This window comes from Leishmania panamensis (assembly GCF_000755165.1).
Source record: "Leishmania panamensis strain MHOM/PA/94/PSC-1 chromosome 28 sequence".
NCBI lineage: Eukaryota > Euglenozoa > Kinetoplastea > Trypanosomatida > Trypanosomatidae > Leishmania > Leishmania panamensis.
This window is the reverse complement of record NC_025874.1, coordinates 927,111-945,127: the sequence shown is the minus strand read 5'-3', so window position 1 is coordinate 945,127 and position 18,017 is coordinate 927,111. Positions and strand designations below refer to the sequence as shown.

General features: G+C 60.0%; 3 protein-coding genes across 3 annotated transcripts, besides 2 other annotated features; all 3 read right to left on the bottom strand.

Moving 5' to 3' along the window:
- Positions 1-965: 965 nt before the first annotated feature.
- On the bottom strand, positions 966-4,985 carry LPMP_282530 (hypothetical protein; the record flags this gene model as incomplete). The annotated part of the gene is made up of 1 exon (XM_010702291.1): positions 966-4,985. The coding sequence occupies one exon, from the start codon at positions 4,983-4,985 to the stop codon at positions 966-968; it is 4,020 nt and encodes a 1,339-aa protein (XP_010700593.1).
- Positions 4,986-5,271: 286 nt separating this feature from the next.
- Positions 5,272-5,579: a repeat region.
- Positions 5,580-6,581: 1,002 nt separating this feature from the next.
- LPMP_282520 (DNA replication licensing factor MCM6, putative) lies at positions 6,582-9,224 on the bottom strand (the record flags this gene model as incomplete). The annotated part of the gene is made up of 1 exon (XM_010702290.1): positions 6,582-9,224. The coding sequence occupies one exon, from the start codon at positions 9,222-9,224 to the stop codon at positions 6,582-6,584; it is 2,643 nt and encodes an 880-aa protein (XP_010700592.1).
- Positions 9,225-10,407: 1,183 nt separating this feature from the next.
- Positions 10,408-10,727: a repeat region.
- Positions 10,728-11,881: 1,154 nt separating this feature from the next.
- On the bottom strand, positions 11,882-17,086 carry LPMP_282510 (subtilisin-like serine peptidase; the record flags this gene model as incomplete). Its single annotated transcript, XM_010702289.1, has 1 exon — positions 11,882-17,086. The coding sequence occupies one exon, from the start codon at positions 17,084-17,086 to the stop codon at positions 11,882-11,884; it is 5,205 nt and encodes a 1,734-aa protein (XP_010700591.1).
- Between the last annotated feature and the right edge of the window lie 931 nt (positions 17,087-18,017).

Below are 18,017 nucleotides of genomic sequence, written 5' to 3'. Positions count from 1 at the left end.
GAGGAGGGGGAGCCACCCACGTACGGGAACGAACGACCCGCACGCAAAACTAGCCACATATACGTCAGCGGAGAAGAGGGAGAAGATGAGGCAGTCCAATAGAGCGAGCATGACGCGCGCGAGACCAAAGGGCCATGACCGCAGCAGCAGTGACTAAAATACCGCCTTCCCCCAACTTGAACACCAACTCACATAGGAGAGAAAAAGGCAGGGCGGCGTTCCGGCGGTAGCGATTGCCGCACGTAGCCTTCATCAGCCACCCTCTCGCGGGTATGTTCAACGATCGGCGGGTCATTCGGCTCCATCCCATGCTGATGGGAGCGCATCAGCAGACATCGGCGGAAGTCATATCTAAGAGTAGGATAGAGGAAAGAGGGTAGACGAAGAGTTGGAGGGTCCGGAAAAGCAAACGAGACTTGCAAGGGTCATCACAGACAGATGTCGTGCGCGTTTAGGCATTGTTGGTGAGGGTAGGCGACACAGCTGCTCCAGTGCGGCACACACACGCACACACGAGTAGAAGAGCACGTCGTTGACCTTCACCTCTCTTTTGTTTGGTTCGAATCCAGCGCCACCACGACAAGGGCGCGCGGCCTCGCCTCTCACTCGCTGCAGGCGTGGGTTGGGCGGGGGTTGATGTGTTTGGCGTGAAACGAAGACAAAAGGAGAGAGAGAGCACCTGCGCTTCTATAGGCACCCTCGCCAGCTTTTTGTCTGCTTCGCTTGCACGTGGAAAGACCAGTCGAGAAGAGGAGTGCGAGGAACGCCTGCGCCTGGGAGCGGAGGTGCGGTGTTGCCGATCTCCGGGCGATCAAAAGTGAACGGAAGCGGGGGAGGAGGAGAGGCGGCTAAGGCCTCTCCTCCCCCCCCCCCCCACCTTCCGGGAAACCGCTTCCTTCGGCTATTCACGGTGCGCGTCGCCTTCCACTATGGCGGTGGTAGCAGCGCTGTGACAAAAACGTGTCTCACTTTGACGAGACTTTGTTGAACGAAGGGCCGCCAACGCTGCCCCCTCCCCTTCTGCCGTGCTGTATATACTGAGAAGCCTTCGTACTGTCCGAAAACGACGCCCGCGTGGACGGCGGCAGCCCCTTGGGTGAGGCAGAGGCGGCGGCGGCGTTCACTAACATCGAGTGATGAGACTGAAGGGCGGCCCTGGACATCGCTCTCTCCTGCTGTGGTGGGCCACGGGCAACGTGTTGGTGGCTATGCACACTGTGTGCGCGCGCGTGCGGCGATGACACCATGGCAGCATGGGCGCCAGCACGCGTAGCAGATTGGGTGCGATTTTGTCGCTGCGGCGGCTCCATGGCCTGTCTCGTCACAGTGTCAAGACGCTCAATAAGGCAAGTCAACAAGAGGTTGAGAAACTCGTTGCGGCTGCGGCTCACGCCGCTATTGGCGCTCAGAGTCCTGGGCTCGACACCCTCATACCTGTGACCGTCCTCCGAAGGTGCCACAAGGGCAGTGAGGCTCAAGCGGCTCTGCTCCTGCTGCTGGAGCTCTGATTTCCGCCTTCGGTAAAGTTGCCACGTCTCACGAGCTGCCTCTAGTGAGGCTTGGCGTTGCTGAAGAATGTACTGCCGCTGTTGGTAGGAAAGGACGGCCTCGGTGGTGCCTGACACTCCAGTAGTCACCGAAGGGCCGCGAGCCACCATTTCAGTTTTCATTAGTGGACCGCTAGAGCGGATAGTGGGCTGCAAAGACGAGTCCTCCAAAGCCATAGGGATCGTCGGCGTGTTCAGCAGCGAGACGCCAGCAGCCGCGGTAGCAATGGGGCTCGGCTGGCGGCGGAGTACGTATGGTGACGATGCCGGGCGCATCGCTGCACCTTCGGAGTGAGTGGTGTCGGAGAGCAGCTGCTGCTGCGAAGTGCTCAAGCTGGTCGACGTGTATGACTGCAGCGTCTGGGACTGCTGAAGAGCACGTGTCTTCTCTCGCCACGTCCTCAGTTCAACCTCGAGGGAAGCTTCCTGAGAGCGGTACCCCTGCTCAAGGTCCTGCATCGATGCCTCGTGCACAGATCGTAGATAGCCGCGTGCAGGTGTCACAGTCGCCGAGGTCGACGCAGGAGGCGGGGATGAAGGGCCAGAAGCGGATGGCGGAGAGGGCTGCTGAGTCTCGGCGGTGTGCACGGTCGCGACGAGACCGGCGACCTCCTCCTTCAACGCCTCCACACGCCGCTCCACACGCTGTTTTTGTGCCTGCAGCGTTGACTGCTTTTCCTCCAGCTCTGCCCGCTGCGCCGCTTGGAGGCGCTTCCAGGACATCCACTCTGCATGCCGGTCGGCGTGCTGCTTTTCCGCCTGCGAGCAGAGCGCTACTGTCGCCGCAGTACCTCCTCGAGCTTCGGCCGTGGAAGAGGGCGCGGTTGTGGTGCCGACACGAGCTACCACCACCGCCGCCCCCTGATCCCTGCCATGAGACGCCCCAGTCGTGGTCACCGAGGTCATGATTGATTGTCGCATGGCGGCCTCATAGGCCTCCATCTCCTCTTCCACCTCCGCCTTCAAGGCGTCGCGCTCCTCGTCGTACCGCGCCGCCAGACGTGCCATGGCCGCGGCATAGTCAGTAGCCAACTTCTTCTTTTCCGCCGCCACGACGGTGTCAAGACGGTCTTGGATGAAGGACTCTTGCGCCTCTCGCTGCTCTTGGGCCAGACGAGTCTCTGTCTCTAGCTTTCGTCGCTCGTAAGCCTCCATCGCCAGCTGGTGGTCGGTCAGCGCCTTGGCACACTTCGCCGCGGCTTCAGCACGCATGCAATCATACCGTGCGGTTACCTCCTGAGTATACAAATTCATTTCTGTGTCCACAGCTTTGGCGACCAGGGTACTTTGCTGCGTCGCCGTCGTTGCCCCTGCGGCATCGGCGAGCTCGCGCGCGTACCGCTGCTTCAGATCCTCCTCCATATTGGCGTAAAGCACCTTTTTCGCTTCAAGCTCCGCCGTGTGAGCGGCCTTCAGCTCCTCTACAGTGGTCGGCCTGCTACCACTACCACCCACGGGTGCTGCGTCAGCGCCACCGTTGAGATCAGGCCTGCGACTCTTTGCAGAGGAGGCTGAGTGAGACGGCGACTCGATAGTCGCCAGCGCTGCCTCACGGTCAGCGCGCAGCTTCGCCAGGAGCTCTTGTCGCTCCTTGCCTCGCGCAAGGCGGATACGGTTAAGCTCCTGCGCAAAGGCGACGCTGAGTGTCCTAGGGGTAGGCCTTGCACCACCTTGCACAGTGACGGCACCCGATCCATCGGGCGAGTACGAAGCCCCGCGGCTCAGCAAGTCGATCGGTGGGGCGCCTGTCGGAAGAAGCCGCCCCACCTGCTGGGCCAATAGGACCTGCTCCGCCAACTCCGCTAGCGCCGTCTCGCATTCCGTGCGCACAGCCGACTGCTCTCGCGCTGCAGCCGCCTTGATGTCGTGTAGCCGAGCTGCCTTAGTGGCGGCAACACGCGCCAGTCGCTCGCTAAGAGATTCGCCCCTGCCGGGCAGCGAGGAGTCAGCTGCTGGTGGCGTGCAAGTCGTCGTGCTGGCCCCCGCACGCGTTGCTACGCTTGCAAGCTTTCCTTCGAACTCTTTCAGCTGCCCCTCCAGTCGCTTTCGCTCAGCCTCCGCCTTTAGCGCCAACACACGCTCTTCCTCGTCGAACTTGCGCTGCCACGCCTGCTGTGCTGCCCTAACCCTGTCCCGCTCCTCGTCATGGATCTTCTGCAGAGCAGCAGCGTGGGCAGACTGGGTGGTGGCCATCGCAGTATCATGCTGTCTCTTGGCAGTGGCCTCCGCATCAGCACGCTGTTTCACTAGCGCCGTCTTGAGCTCGGCCTCGATGATGGCTCGCTGCGTGTTGCCAGAGGTGGCGCGGGCGGCCTCTGCCTCAAGCTTCTGCAGCTTCGTCGCGTACGACTCAGCCTCTCGCTCCAGCGAGCGCAGCTCATCGCCGTACTTTTCCTCGCACATGCTGCGGGTCTGCTGCAGACAGCGCTCCCGCTCCTCCACCTGCTGCTGCGATGCCGTGGCGCGGCGCGCGGCGTCTGCGCGGCGCATCTCTGCCACATCCTTATCAAAGTTGATCTGCAGAGTGAACATTGCTCCGCGATGGGCGTCCTCAATCTTGGACCGCTCTGCCTCGAGGGCCAGCTGCATCTCTCGCTGTACGCGTTCCTCCAACGCGCGCTCAGCCTCCGAGACAATGCGAAGTGAAGCGGCAGACGACACCTCTGTGGTTCCGACCTTCTTCGGGGCGTGTCTGGTGGAAGCACGCGCAGGATTGCTGTGGGTAGCAGCTGTAGTGTTTGACAAGGCAGTGGTGCTCTGGGGTTTCGCTGATGTGTGCGTTGTCACTGACGTTGGCTGTGGCTGCTGCTGGAGAGGGTAGTGCATGAATGGCTTGTCTTCGTCACGCGCATTGCCAGCGCCTGGACCTTTCGAGCTGCCGCTAACCGAAGTAGTGGCAGGACTAGGCCCTGGCGCAGTGCCTGGCCCTATGTCTCGCCGTAGTACACCTGTTTCGGTCATCATCACATGCGTTTGTGGCATCACTGAGGTGTTGCTGCTGTGTATACTGCTAGTCAGCCCGCTGATGCTTCGGCTAGCGGTATTCCCAGCCGCCGCCGGCGCCGGCTTGCAAGTACGAGCCTTCTCCTGCTCAAACCGCTGGCGAAAGATGCCATCCATCGGGTGGTCCCAGCTGCTCTCACCCGTCTTGAAGTTGAAGTAGTAAATCTCGCCATCGTTCGTGCTGCACGGCTTCCATTCCTTTGGCAGTGGCGTCTTGAGGCCCTCACGTGCAAGCCACAAAAACTCCGAGTCCTGTGGCAGCTTCATGCCAATCCAGTCCGCAAACTCGAGCACTTCCTCTTCCGTTGGCTCGTAGTTTGCGTCAATGTGGTCTTCCAGCACCTGCGAGACAGTGCCGTCGTCGGCGACGTACGTCTCGCCCGCCTTGGGCAGCACGACATCGGTCTCGTGCTTCACGTTCCTGACAGGAGGCATGGTGGGGCACGGCCACACACGCATATATGCGGGCCCCAAACAAAAAGTAAGGGGCGGGGGGAAGGAGGCCGAGGAGACGACACGCCGGCTGACTCCAAAAGCGCAGAGGCCAGAGGGCTGAGAAAAAAGCGGTGGTGGTGGCAGCCCTGATGCGGCAATAGTGGCAGGCAAACAAGATGAAGTAGCGCCAAGGAACCAAAGCCCGCTACCAGCCCCAAGTACTGCTAGGGAAGAGAAGGGAGAAAAGGCGGAAGAAGGTTGACAACAGAAAATTCCATTGACGTCGCCACTCGCTGCCATGAAGCATGAGCCACACGCCACTCTACAGCGGGCCTCTTTCCAGGCCCATCGCCTGCTGCGAAGCAGCCGCAGGCACGCACCACAGCCTGACCCGCCGGCATCAGTGGCGATGCATCGCACTGGCCGTCCCCACGTCGTGGGCACCAGACCCTGTCACCCCCAGAAGTGGTCTAGCATCGGCCGGGATGGGGGAGGGGGGAGACTGCTTGGCGTCCGCCCGCACATACACACACGCACACACAGAGCAGGGGGCACTGGACCCCGGCGATGCCACACCCTGAGGTGCCCCTCCCCCCTCCCCGCTCCGTCCGTCATCGAGGAGCACAAATTACTTTAGGGGAGAAACAAAGGAAAGACACACGCAGAGAGAGGTATGCACAAGGAGGTCTAAAGCGGCGAAGAGAGACGATCGCACACACGCACGCGATGCACAGCAGCGTGCCTCTTTGCGCGTGGAGAAGAAATAAAGGGGGGAGCTCGGGAAGTGCGTGCAGTGCACTGTAACGGCGGGTGTGTGTGTGTGTGTGTGTGTGTGCGGCTATGAAGGGGAAAGAACACAACAGAGATCGACACAAAGATGAACGCGCACCAGCGTAGTTTATTCGTATGCCGGTGAGGTGTGGCTAGGCCAAAACGCATGACGAGGAGAATAAGGGTGCGACAGCATGTGTCTCTGCCTCTCTTCCTCCCTCCCCCCTCTGTGCACTGACCGCCTCACAATGCGAAAAGGAGTGCGTGTGCAACGGCGGCCTTTGGCGGCGCGGTGCGAGAGTTGGTGGAGGCGTGATGAAGCGTGCAGCCACACGCACGCACAACAGCCTACAAGTGTGAGGGGTTAAGAATCGTAAGGAAGCAACAAAGTAAGAGGGACACCGGATGTGCGGAGTACTTCGGGAGATGGAATTGGCACCACCACAGACGCACGCACATGCCGCAAGAGACACGGAGGGAGGGGGGGCTGGTGGGGCGGTGTCGTGGGGAAGTGCAGGTGAATGAAGGTCCACGCTCCTCTACACAGACGTGCACATACAAAAGTAAACGCGTTTTACCCCCTCCCCCCTCCCCCGTCCCTCCCCCCTCCCCCGTCCCTCCCCCTATCGATCGTGGTAGCGTCAGTAACGAAGCACGAATCCTTGCCTATGCCAGTAAGCACGCACTCATCTATTCCCGCATAGATGCACAGGCACAAAGCATAGCATAGCAGCAGCAACAGCAGCAGCAATGCTAGGGGAGGAGGCAGAGGGGAAGTAAAGAGGTGGCACTCGTACTCCCTTTAGCTCCCCTCTACCAACGGAATCACTGCGTCACATCGGGGTTGAAGTTGGGGTCCAAATACACGCGTGGCGGGTCTCCCTCACGCACGTCCACCTCCAGAAGCTTTCCCTCTTTGACCAGCTTCGAGAGAACGAGGTTGACATACCGCAGCTCTGCCTCTAGCAGCGGCCTATTCAGCGTCTTGACCTGCTCCAGGTACCATGTCACCAACTCCTGCCGCGTCGGGGCGGCGTCATCACCGAGGGACTTGAGGTGCGCCACAAGTCGGTTCACAATAGCAAAGTAGTGATCAGCCTTGATGCTTACCTTCCGCCGGGGAGCAGCAGCCGCGGCTGAGGACGCCGAGGTCGGCTCGTCAGCGATGCATGCCTGACCGTCTGCACCCGCACCGTCACCGCCGACGCGGCCCTTATTGGCACCATGACCAGCTACAAGTGAGGAGGCGGACGCGCTGCCACGCGCGGCCTCTGGCTCTTGCTTGACGACGCCCTCCTGCTCCTCGAGAGGAGTGTCGTCGGCGGGGCCGCCCACCAGCTCCACCTCCGTCATATCGAGTGTAGAGAGGGACTGCCGCATTAGCTCCAGCGCCACCTCTACGTGAGTAGCACGCACCTCCTCGCTCATGTAAATCTTCGCAGTTGCCTCGGACAGCCGGATCATGCTCTCCAGCAAACGTGTTGTCACGCGGTACACCTTGCTGCGGTTGGAAAGCGAGTCCTGCAGCCGCATATCGCGGTAAGCGGCCACGATGAGCTGTGACGCCTCAGGTGTGAGGCGCGGCGTCAGTGAACGTGCGTAGCGAAGGTACAGCTGGAAGTCCTCCGTAGTGAAGGGCGGACGCACTGCCGCACCACCAAAGCGGTGCAGTCGCAGCAGCTGATTCGCAATGGCAAAGTCGGCATCGTCACCAGAGTCGTCAACGATGACAAACATGAGGTCAAAGCGCGACATGATGGGCGCCGTCATGGCGATATTCCTCTGCAGAGGGCGGCGACGGTCGTACTTGCCACCTATTGGGTTCAGCGCAGCCAGCAGCGATGTTTTCGCGTTCAGCGTCGCCTTGATACCAGCCTTTGCGATGGAGATGGTCTGCTGCTCCATGGCCTCGTGAATTGCTACCTGGTCCTTCATCTCCATCTTGTCAAACTCGTCGATGCAACAGATCCCGCGGTCACTGAGCATGAGGGCGCCAGCCTCGATTGTGCGTTCACCCGTGTCGGCGTCCCGCGTCACCGTCGCCGTCAGACCGCTGGCTGTGGACGCCTTGCCGCTTGTGTAGACACCACGTGGCATATTCGCTGAGACCCACTTGAGAAACTGTGACTTGGCCGTGGACGGGTCACCAACAATGCAGACATTAATGTCGCCCCGCAGGGTAATACGCTCGATCGTCGTTTTAGAGACCCCGCCGACCATCTGAAGAAGCAGCCCCAGCTTCACGACATCGTGCTTGAACACGTTCGGCGCGATGCAGGACGTGAGCGCCTTCAACAGGCTGTCGTGCCGACGCATCTGATACACCCGCTGACGCTCGGCGGGGGTGAGTGTCACCTCCTCCCGTTCCGCCGCCCCATCTGTCGCCTCCTTCACTGCGTGCGTCATCTTGCGGTCGTCGCCCGTGGCATCCGTAATGGTGGTGGCAAGAAAGCACATGCGGTAGTTTAGGTCTCGTACGCCGAGCGCGCGCAACCCGGTGGCGCCTTCCATATCCGTCTGCGCGTCCTGCTGCGCCCGCTGGCCACCCGTCAGCTGCCGCTGCACCTCACGCCGATTGGCCAGGTTGAACAGTTTCGCCACCTCCGGCACGACAATGGCGCATCCAATGGCGAGAATGCGGTCGCCAGGCTTCGCCACCTCCACAGCGTCGGCGCGGACAATCACCTCCATTGTGCGCGGCATGCATCCAGCAGGGATGTTGTTTGCGTCCTCCTGCATGCGCAGCTTCTGCCAGTCGCCAAAGCGTGTGGATGGGTGATTTGGAATCAGCTGAAATTTGTTCTTGTTCTCGCACTGGGTGTTGCGGCAGGTGGGCGGCTCGGTGTAGTGAAACTGCTGCTCAATGGGCAGGCTCTCTGTGCCGCAGTCGCTGCAGCGGAACACGCCAACGAGCAGCTCCGGCCGCACTTGCGACGTACGCGTCACAACACCCCTGATAGCGCACAGTTGTCCTACCAACGACGCCCGCAATGAACGAATCGTCAAACACCGCGGCACGTTCGAGAACACGAGACTGGGGTAGCACTTGCCGTGGTTTGCATACTCCTCGCCGTAGTACTGCAGGAGGACTTGATGAAGGGCCTCGTTAATGAACGGGGAGAAGCGCTGGAAATCTGACTCTAGCACCGCTGCGGCGTCCTCGTCAAAGCGGAGGAAATCTGCCCAGCGAACCACGCACGTCGACCAGCTAGTTGACGTGCTGATGCGCTCCAACTGAGTGACCACGTAGTGGAAGGATGCGTGCGTGCCAGAGATGTCATCGCCGGCAGAAGTTGCTGGGACAGAGAGGCTTGAATTTGCACGGAGAACGGGGTCGATGAGACGGCTAAGGAACAGGTGCACTGCCTCACGCACACGAACGCCATCGGCATCCACCTCCAGCACCGGAGCCACCTCTGCCGTCGGCTGCGGTAGCGCCGGGTCGTCGCGGATGTCCTGTGGATTCATGATGGCCCCATCCCCCTCGCCGCCACTCCCTGTGGAGAACAACTGCACGCCGCAGCCTCCGGGCCAAGTGCGAGTGCGTAGAGGAATCCCTGGAGAGTCCCTCCCCCTCCTCTCCCTCTCGACGTGTGCAAGCGTAAGTTGATGTTGGTCTATGGCTATCTATAGAGGTATGAAGGCAAACAAAGAGGATCCTTGTGCTAGCACCAGTCCTCGAAATATTCGTGTGTGGGTGTGGGTGTGTATGAACGGCATCAGCGTCGGTATCAGCGTGTTCACCCGCTTCGGGTGAACACAAGCGACAGCTGAATGGAGGTCTGTTCGCTGTGGTGACTGAGCAGTTGTAGCACCGGCGTGAGCTGGAGGGAGTGAGGTGGGGCAGTGGGAACCGCTGGCGTCTGCGCTGTGGTGTTGCTGAGGCGTTTTCGTATAGACAGAAGGAGTCTTTAGTTGGGGAGGGGGGCGGGGGCGGCGCGGGGGAGAAAAGTGCCGAAGCGCCTGCAGAAGGGAGACGGCGACACGAACGCATCTTCCTATGCTGCCTGGATTACGATGAAACGGGCCTGCGACGAAACGGGGGGGAGGAGACGGCGCAAGAGAACTCATTTCGCCTCACCCACCCGGACACCTCGTGGTAAAAATACGCGCCTTCAGGCGGATCTCCTCTTCACGCCCATATAAGACAGACGCGCCACTTGGAGACACCTGCGGGGTCGACGGCTTGCAGCCTTGCCCATTCTGCGCACGCTCGCTTACAGGAGGTCACGCGCTCGGCACAAGAGTTTGCGGCTCTCGGGGCAAACGGCTGGCAATGCAAGTCGAGGTGCACCGACAGCTGCTTTGAATCGTGTATGCCTGTGAGTGTGAGTGTGAGTGTGAGGGTGTGGGTGTGCGTCTTGGTGGACGACTTGTGAAGTACATCTTGGCGCACAGACACGCCAGTTGAGCCGTTACAGTGCCACACACATTTCTTTGCGCGTTTCTTTTCTGGTCCTTCTCTGCACTGAACGACGAGGCGACATACGCACAACGCGGAAGAACAGCGGAAGAGACACACATCAGAAAAAGCGCAGCCCGCAGTGCCGCCCTTCACACTCCAGTGCGATGTGCGCCTTGGGAGTATCGGCGCAGTCGCCTCTGCGAGACGGGGAAAGCACAGCGCAGAAGGGAGAGCCTCTATCGCTCCTTATCGACGTCGCCACTCGCTGCCATGGAGCATGAGCCACACGCCACTCGACAGCGGGCCTCTTTCCAGGCCCATCGCCTGCTGCGAAGCAGCCGCAGGCACGCGCCACAGCCTGACCCGCCGGCATCAGTGGCGATGCATCGCACTGGCCGTCCCCACGTCGTGGGCACCAGACCCTGTCACCCCCAGAAGTGGTCTAGCATCGGCCGGGATGGGGGAGGGGGGAGACTGCTTGGCGTCCGCCCGCACATACACACACGCACACACAGAGCAGGGGGCACTGGACCCCGGCGATGCCACACCCTGAGGTGCCCCTCCCCCCTCCCCGCTCCGTCCGTCATCGAGGAGCACATGTAATACGCGAGTAAAGAAGAACAATGTAGGAAGTTGCCGCAATTCTCATTAAGGCAAGAAGTTGGAAAAGGCAAAGAAAAGCGCACACGAGGACACACTGCACAGCAGCGTGCCTGACGAGACGATGCAAGGGTCGCCACCGAATCCCCCGCTGTCCTCCCCTGGTCCTCCTCTTCCGATCTGCGCCTACTGCTGGCCGCTGGAGAGAGGAAAAGCAATGCTCGGAGGCAGGGAAAGCGACCGGATGGGGAGGGAAGGGGGGGGAGATGGCACGGATAGTAGTGATGGCAAGCCGTACACGTCTCTCGAGCGAGGGATAAGTGAAAAGTCAAAGGAAAAGGATGCAGGGTAAAGGGCAGTGGAGATGAGGAGACACAAACGCCCCCCACCTATTCTGACGTACTCACAGAGAGGGGCACATGCTGACACGACCGCAGAGGAAAGGAATATATATTTAGCTACAGAGATGTGTGTGTATATATATATATATATGCACATGCAAAGACAGCTACACAAACATGAATGCCCTAAAAGGGCACTCTTACGGGCACGAGCGTCAATGAGAAACACGAAAAGTCAAATGCTGAGGAAAGAAAACTGCACACACACACACATAGGAGAAGAGAGAGAGACGGCGAGAGAAGCGGTACACAGCAGTAGACACATACTTAGCCACACGATCAGAGAGCATACACAAGCGAAACCGATGTAAAAATGAAAAGGACCTGCCGAAGAAAGTAAGTAGGAGGCAGTGGAGATGAGCAGAGGATCACACAGCGGAGCTAAAGGCGGCAAGCATGGACAGATACACTTCTAATGCACATGCACACGCACACAACAATACAATCACCCCCCCCCCGCTGCGCGCGCCGTTGGGGTTGTAGAGGAACGACGGTGCGACAACGCGTGAAAACACTGACGAGGGGCATGAGGGGGTAGGTCAGCCGACAGGCGCAGGGACTAAACATCGCTACGAGGCAGAAGCGCAAAGACGGCGCTAAACCAAAATTCGCGAGAGCAGAAGGCCCCGGACAAGGGAGTCGTGTTAGAGGGCCTCTGCTGCTCCTCTTTCTTCTCCGTCGCCCACTTCATGCGACCTACATCCACCGTATCGCGCACCTCAGCGCGTCAGGATCATGTTGCCGTGTGGCCCGAGCACCCCATTCACGCTGTACATAATCAGCACCGCAAGCGCAGCGACCGCGGCACACACAATGCAAATTGCAGTGGAGATCGTCCAGTGCTGAAACACCTTCATCGGCCCCAGTACAGCAACGGCACCAGTGAAGAGCATACCGGCAAGCAGCACCAGCAGATGCAGTATGACACTCACCTGCCCCGCGCGCCGCAATGGCAAAAGGTTCGACACTCCAAACATGATCGACACAGCGATCACGCATACAGCAGACGTGCACACAGCAGGTGCAGACCGCAGTAGCGCGCCCTGCACAGCAGTCCGCCGCGTCACGCCGCGCGCAAACAGGTGCGACGTTGTCGTTTGCAGGTAGTCAAAGTACCCGCTGCAGAAGTGCACAACGTACTCCACACCGATTGGCACCGTGCAGCTGATGCACACCTGCAGTACAGCGTCCACCTCCCAGTCGAGGACCTTGCACACCGTCAGCGACCCAAAGCACACAATCGCCGCCACCATCGTTGCCGCCACCGCTGTCGTCAGGCTCACGTAGTACACGAGCAGGAATACAAACGACACCGCCAGCCCGATGCCAACCGCGAACCACAGGCTCTGCAGTGCGCCAACCCTCGCCACTGCCGGCTGGAACAGGGTCGATGTGTAGTACACAGTGACACCACTTGTCTGAGCAAGGGGTTGAAAGGGGGTGATGAGATACTGAGATATCCAGTTGTACGCCGCCACCACCCGCAAAGGTGAACTCTGGCTGTTGGCGAGTGTGCTCTCTACGCGGTAGAGTATTTGCTGCAGCTGCAGTGGTTCCGCGTTATAGTTGAGCATGAAGACTGTCTCGCTCAGCCGACCGTTCCCCTTGGCATAGTTGTAAAAGTCGTGGAGAGATGTCAGCTCATAGTTCGCGTTGTCAGCGAGGTAGTCCTCCAACACGGTCCTCGTCTGTGAGGCAGTGCTGTTGGATTGTCGGATGTTTGCAGCAATGACCGCTACCGCCTTGCACCACGTCGCGTTGTTAAGGATCTGCGGCACCTTCGTGAGGTCGAATAAGTAGTCCACGTACAGTGGCACTGCCGTCATCGCGCCACTGCACGTGTTGTTGCCACCGCACACCCCGCACGCATCGTACGTCGCGCCGCTTCCAGGAACGCCATCGCAGCCACGGCACAGGCCATCGCCGCCGCACACGTTGCATGCATCGATGCCCACGACGGAACTCAGCGATGTGTATGCCAACCTGTTACACCCCAGTACTGTTCCATCGTCCAGGCATGTCGCACCAGGCGGCGCAGGACAGTACCCACATGTCGGGCCGGACCAGATCTTCGGGTACCGGCACGTGCAGCTGAGCGCCGTGAAGTCACTCAGCTGCCGCGCTATGCCGCAGTACGGCACAACGTTGTCGTGCACATACCACCAACAATCCGGCATAGCCATGCACAACTCCTGAGACACCGCGCTGCACTCGCCAGCCGGCACCACCTGTGTCGGTGCGCAGGCAGGGCACAAGGACTCCGACTGTACATCAGACTCAGTGCACGCATTAACGATGCAGGTGCGCACATTCCACAGCGCGTAGTTTGGCGTCAAGACGTCAGGGCACGTGCCACGCAGCGTACAGTTCGCAGCACACGTCTCGCACCGCGGCCCCGTAAAGGCGCCTACGCACTCGCACTTCCCCGTCACCGAGTTACACATTCCACCGTTCATGCAGTCGCACAGCTGACACGTTCCACCTCGCCAGTGCCCCACGCAGCCGCACATTTCGGACCCGGTGGGTGAGTCCGCAGCAGACAGCAGAACGCCGCGTCCGCTGCACACTGTCGACACATTACAGTACGTCCCCGTCCATCCGCTCGAGCACGTGCACGCCGCCGTCGCATGGTTGAACATCCCGTGCACACCGCAGTCCACCGACGGCCATGAGCAGTCGTACCCGCGCGTCCCCGCTGGACACGTCTGGCACCGCCCGCTGCTCACATTGCAGCTGCAGGCCGCAGAATTCATCGACGCGCTGCACTCCAGCGTGCACGCCGAGTTCCACGTAATCGGCAGCAGCCATGCCTCGCACTCGCTGCACGTGGCTCCCGTGAAGCCTGCATGGCAGACGCACGTCCCGCTGTATTGATCACACCCGCCGTTGCTCCCGCACGTGCTCGCATTGCATGTCATGCTGCACGATCCGCCACCAGTGTTGCCCTTGTCCAGCGCCCACTCGCAGTACTGGCAGTCACGCGTCACAGGGCATGTGCACTTCGCAGCACCCGACAACTCAGCAACAGTGCACCCGCCGCAGTCATCCAGCGTCGCTGTACCGTGTGCAGTGCCAGCGCAGTCCACACACGCACTCGTCCCGTTGCACACACCGCAGCTATCTGCGTACAGGTTCATCTGCACATCATACTCAGCCGAGCATGCGGTGATGTCTGTGACTGTTGCCTGGCGGTAGTCCTGCGGCGACCGGTAGTACGGGCCACAGAACGTGCAGCTGCCACGCTGGCCAAAGGTGTCCCCCATCGCTGCGAACGTGTTCGCAATGTTGCCTTGATCCGCCAAGAGCGTATTGGGTAGTCCGGCTGCAGTAATGCGAGAACCCAACACGCACACCACAATGAACAGCACCAGCAGCAGCGCAAGCAGTGCGTACCGCGCACAATAGATTGCCGGCAGGTAGTAGTGCAGTAGGAAGCGTTCAAAGAGAGAGTAGCCCTCGCGCTTCACCTTGCGCGCCATCAGACGCCGCATCCGCTGCTCAGCCGTCTCGCCCATGACGCGCCCAAACACCCCGCAGCACCGCGCACGCCGCAAATCTGTGCGGTGCGCCCACCGGTAGCGCAGCTTCCTAAGACCCATTCCGGACGGCCCGCCAGTCGCGCGTGGCGAAGCCTCCGTTCCAGCACCAGCCGCAGCACCGCCATTCGTAGTGTCACCACTGACCCTCGCACATGTGTTCACCACCATTGTCGGGTCCTGTGCGCGCACCGCGCTTCGCACCACAAGTGGCACTAGCTCAGCGTTGCGGTTGTTCGAGGTCGTCTCCACGCCCATTCGCATGCCAACCTCGCGCCACCGATCGGCAAACGCGTTCGCCTCAACAGCACTGATGCTTTCCCGCTTCAGGTCGCGCACGCGCGGCGGGATGACCTCTCCGCAGCTGTTGTGCGAATCTAGCCCCAGCGCATCACACATGCCACTCCAGCACGCTGCACTGCGCTCCACATACACTGCGGGGATGTGGACCAGGTCCGATGGAAACACCATGCGCGCGTTGTTGAACAGCGGCAGTCGGTCGGCGCCCACACCAACCTCCTCCTCAAGCGGGTTCGAATCCCCGATCTGCAGAAAATCCTGTAGCTCGAATGAAGGCAGCACCATGCCGCCATTCATGTCGATGCCGTTCACAACCTGGTCCTTCGTCTTCCTCACCTTGTGCAGAGCGCCAGTGACGTCGCGCCGCGCAGCAAGGATCGTGTCGCGTCCCTCACGCACCTGTTGTCGCACAAAGTCCAGCGGACCACCGTATCGAATCCTGCTGACCCCGCCGTTCTTGTAGATACGCTTGTGAAACAGGTCCTCGTTCATCCTGTACGCACGCTCGTCATCGGCAATGTTGTCCTGCACAGCCCTCAGCACACGCACAAGATGCCCAGACCGCCGACACCCAAGCAGTGTCTCGGTTACCACGTCGTTCTGCCTCTGCAGGTTGCGCCGCTTGTTCGAGAAGTACAAGTGGTGCACAACAATCAATGCAGGTGTGGGCAGCGCAATGCAGTACATGTTCCACAGCAGCGCGATCATCATGAATATGCTGAACTGCTTCACAGAGCTGAACAGCGACGTCGTGTTGAGGGCGAAAATAACCAGCGCAAGCACGTCCGCGATCCACACGCCAACAGAGACGCGCTGCATCGTGAAGCACAGCCGCTGCGCCAAGCTCAGGTTGTTCCGTCGCCCCTTCGTCGCCATGATACCGCTGAACACAAACATGTCGTAGAAGCTCAGCGTCCCGTGCATGCAGAACGTCATCGCCCAGATGATTCCAGAGTACGTCGTCAGCGGCAGCGCCCCGTAGATCAGCGTGTAGATGCCAACGGCAGCCATGTACGCAAACATGACCTCGGCAATCGTGTACAGACCGAGAATAAACGCCCCGCAGTGCCACCAGCTCAGCAAGAAGCAGATCACCGCAGCAACGCCCACCTTGTACCCCTCCTGCTTCCCAGCAATCTCCAGCAGGATCTCCTGCGACGATCCGCCGCCAAGGTAGAAGTCCACGAACGGCAGCGCAGCAGCCTGTCCGGTGTTAATGAAGTTCATTGCACCAGGCAAGAACTTCCCCATTCGCTCCCGGTACGCAGCCTTCGACTCCCACCGCGACGCCGCAAACGTGTACTGCGAGCGCAGCTGCAGTGCCTTCTGATTCAGAGTCGAGAAGTTGCTATCGAAGAACCACCTGTGGCTCGGATTCGCGAAGAGGCGCTGCATGTAGTCCAGTTGGTAGACAGTCCCGCTGCCGTTCATAAACCACTCCAGCCCGGTCCAAGATGGATAGACATACTGCGTCACGCTCGAGACAGGCGTGCATGTGGGGTAGATGCTGTTGACTTGGGCATTGCGCAGGTCGTTTGTGAAGCACACTCCCTCATACCCGTCCAGCCGCGTGACGTGCTCCTCCGCTGCACGATAGGTGCTGAAGATGTTTGGGTGCAGCATGTTGGCGTAGGCATCACGTGTTTCGGGTGACCAGTTCACCTCCGCTGCGTACGTCATGAGGTCTTGAAGGTTGATAATGGCGCGCAGCTCCACCGTGTCCTGCATTAAAGACCGTGGGTGGGATACGTCAATGCTATCTGACAGCCAGGACGCACCGGAGAGGGAGAGCGTCCAGGCATCAAGCACGCCGTTCACCTTCAACGCGTCCCGCCGTACGGCAACAGTGGAGCGGATCTGGTAGTCATCCAGCGAGTAGGACAGGTCTGACTGAATTCTCACGCACCCGATCACAAAGAAAACAAACGGCAGTGTGAGGGTCAGCAGTAGCAGGACGGGGTATTTGACGATGAGCCGGCCCAGCGCGTGGGTTGGGTATCGCTTTCCCTCCACCCCGACATCCTCCGAGGTGTTAACGGGGGCCGTGTCGGTCGTGTAGACCTTCTGCTTGGAGGAAAAGAAGCGCATCTTGAAGGAGACGAACGAAGGGAAAAGGGAGAAGAGGAAAAGAGCATCAAGACGGCAGTGAAAAGTGGGGAAAGGCGCAGCGGCAGTGAAAAGTGGGGGAGGAAGTGCGAGGCGAAGGAAGGTCCACCGAGGTTCGAGGCGAAGGGGGACAGCGACGCCCACACGCCGGCAGAGACAAGGAGAAGTAGTGAGAAAGGGTGTTAGTGTGGGTGGCACACCCACGCCTTATGCCTATAGTTTGTTATCGCCGTGTACTTTTCCCGTCGCTGCTTTACCCGTGTATTTGATGAGAGAAGTACAAGCTGGCACGCACTCGCATAGAGAGAGAGAGCCAATGTGAAAAGCAGAGAGAGGGGGGATGTGGGTGGGCGTACGCTTGAGTTTGTGCTCACTCACCGATGCAAGCGCGCGCGCACACACACACGCACACGCCAAAGCGGTTGTCTTGGGTCGCCTTGCCGCTCGGAGGCCCTCGCTAGCAATGGCACGGATCGGTACGTTGCTTATTGGAGGAGGGGAGTCGCTGATGGCGTTACGGATTCGCCTCTTTGCAGTTTTCGCCTTCACGCTGTGTGACTTTATCATGCGCTGAAGAGATTTCCTCCCTTCTTCTCTCGCAGCACTTCGCGTGTGGTCATTCAGGTGAAATTGCCTGTGGGGTGGGGGGGAGAGGTAACACACGAGGGTCGGTGCGGTGGAAGTGAAGCCGGCAGTACCCCACTGCGGTGCCAAAGACAAAGACTAAAACAGCCACAACGCTGTCGTGCTCGGTTGAACGAACGAGAGGGGAAGAGACGGTGCGGGAAAGGGGTAAGGAAGGAGAAGGGGGTGAACACGAGCTCTTCAACAGGCACGTTCGTGCTTCACCTCCCAATCTCCGCAGCACCGAGGTGCAGACCCGCACACGCACGACGACGCACAGGGAAACTTC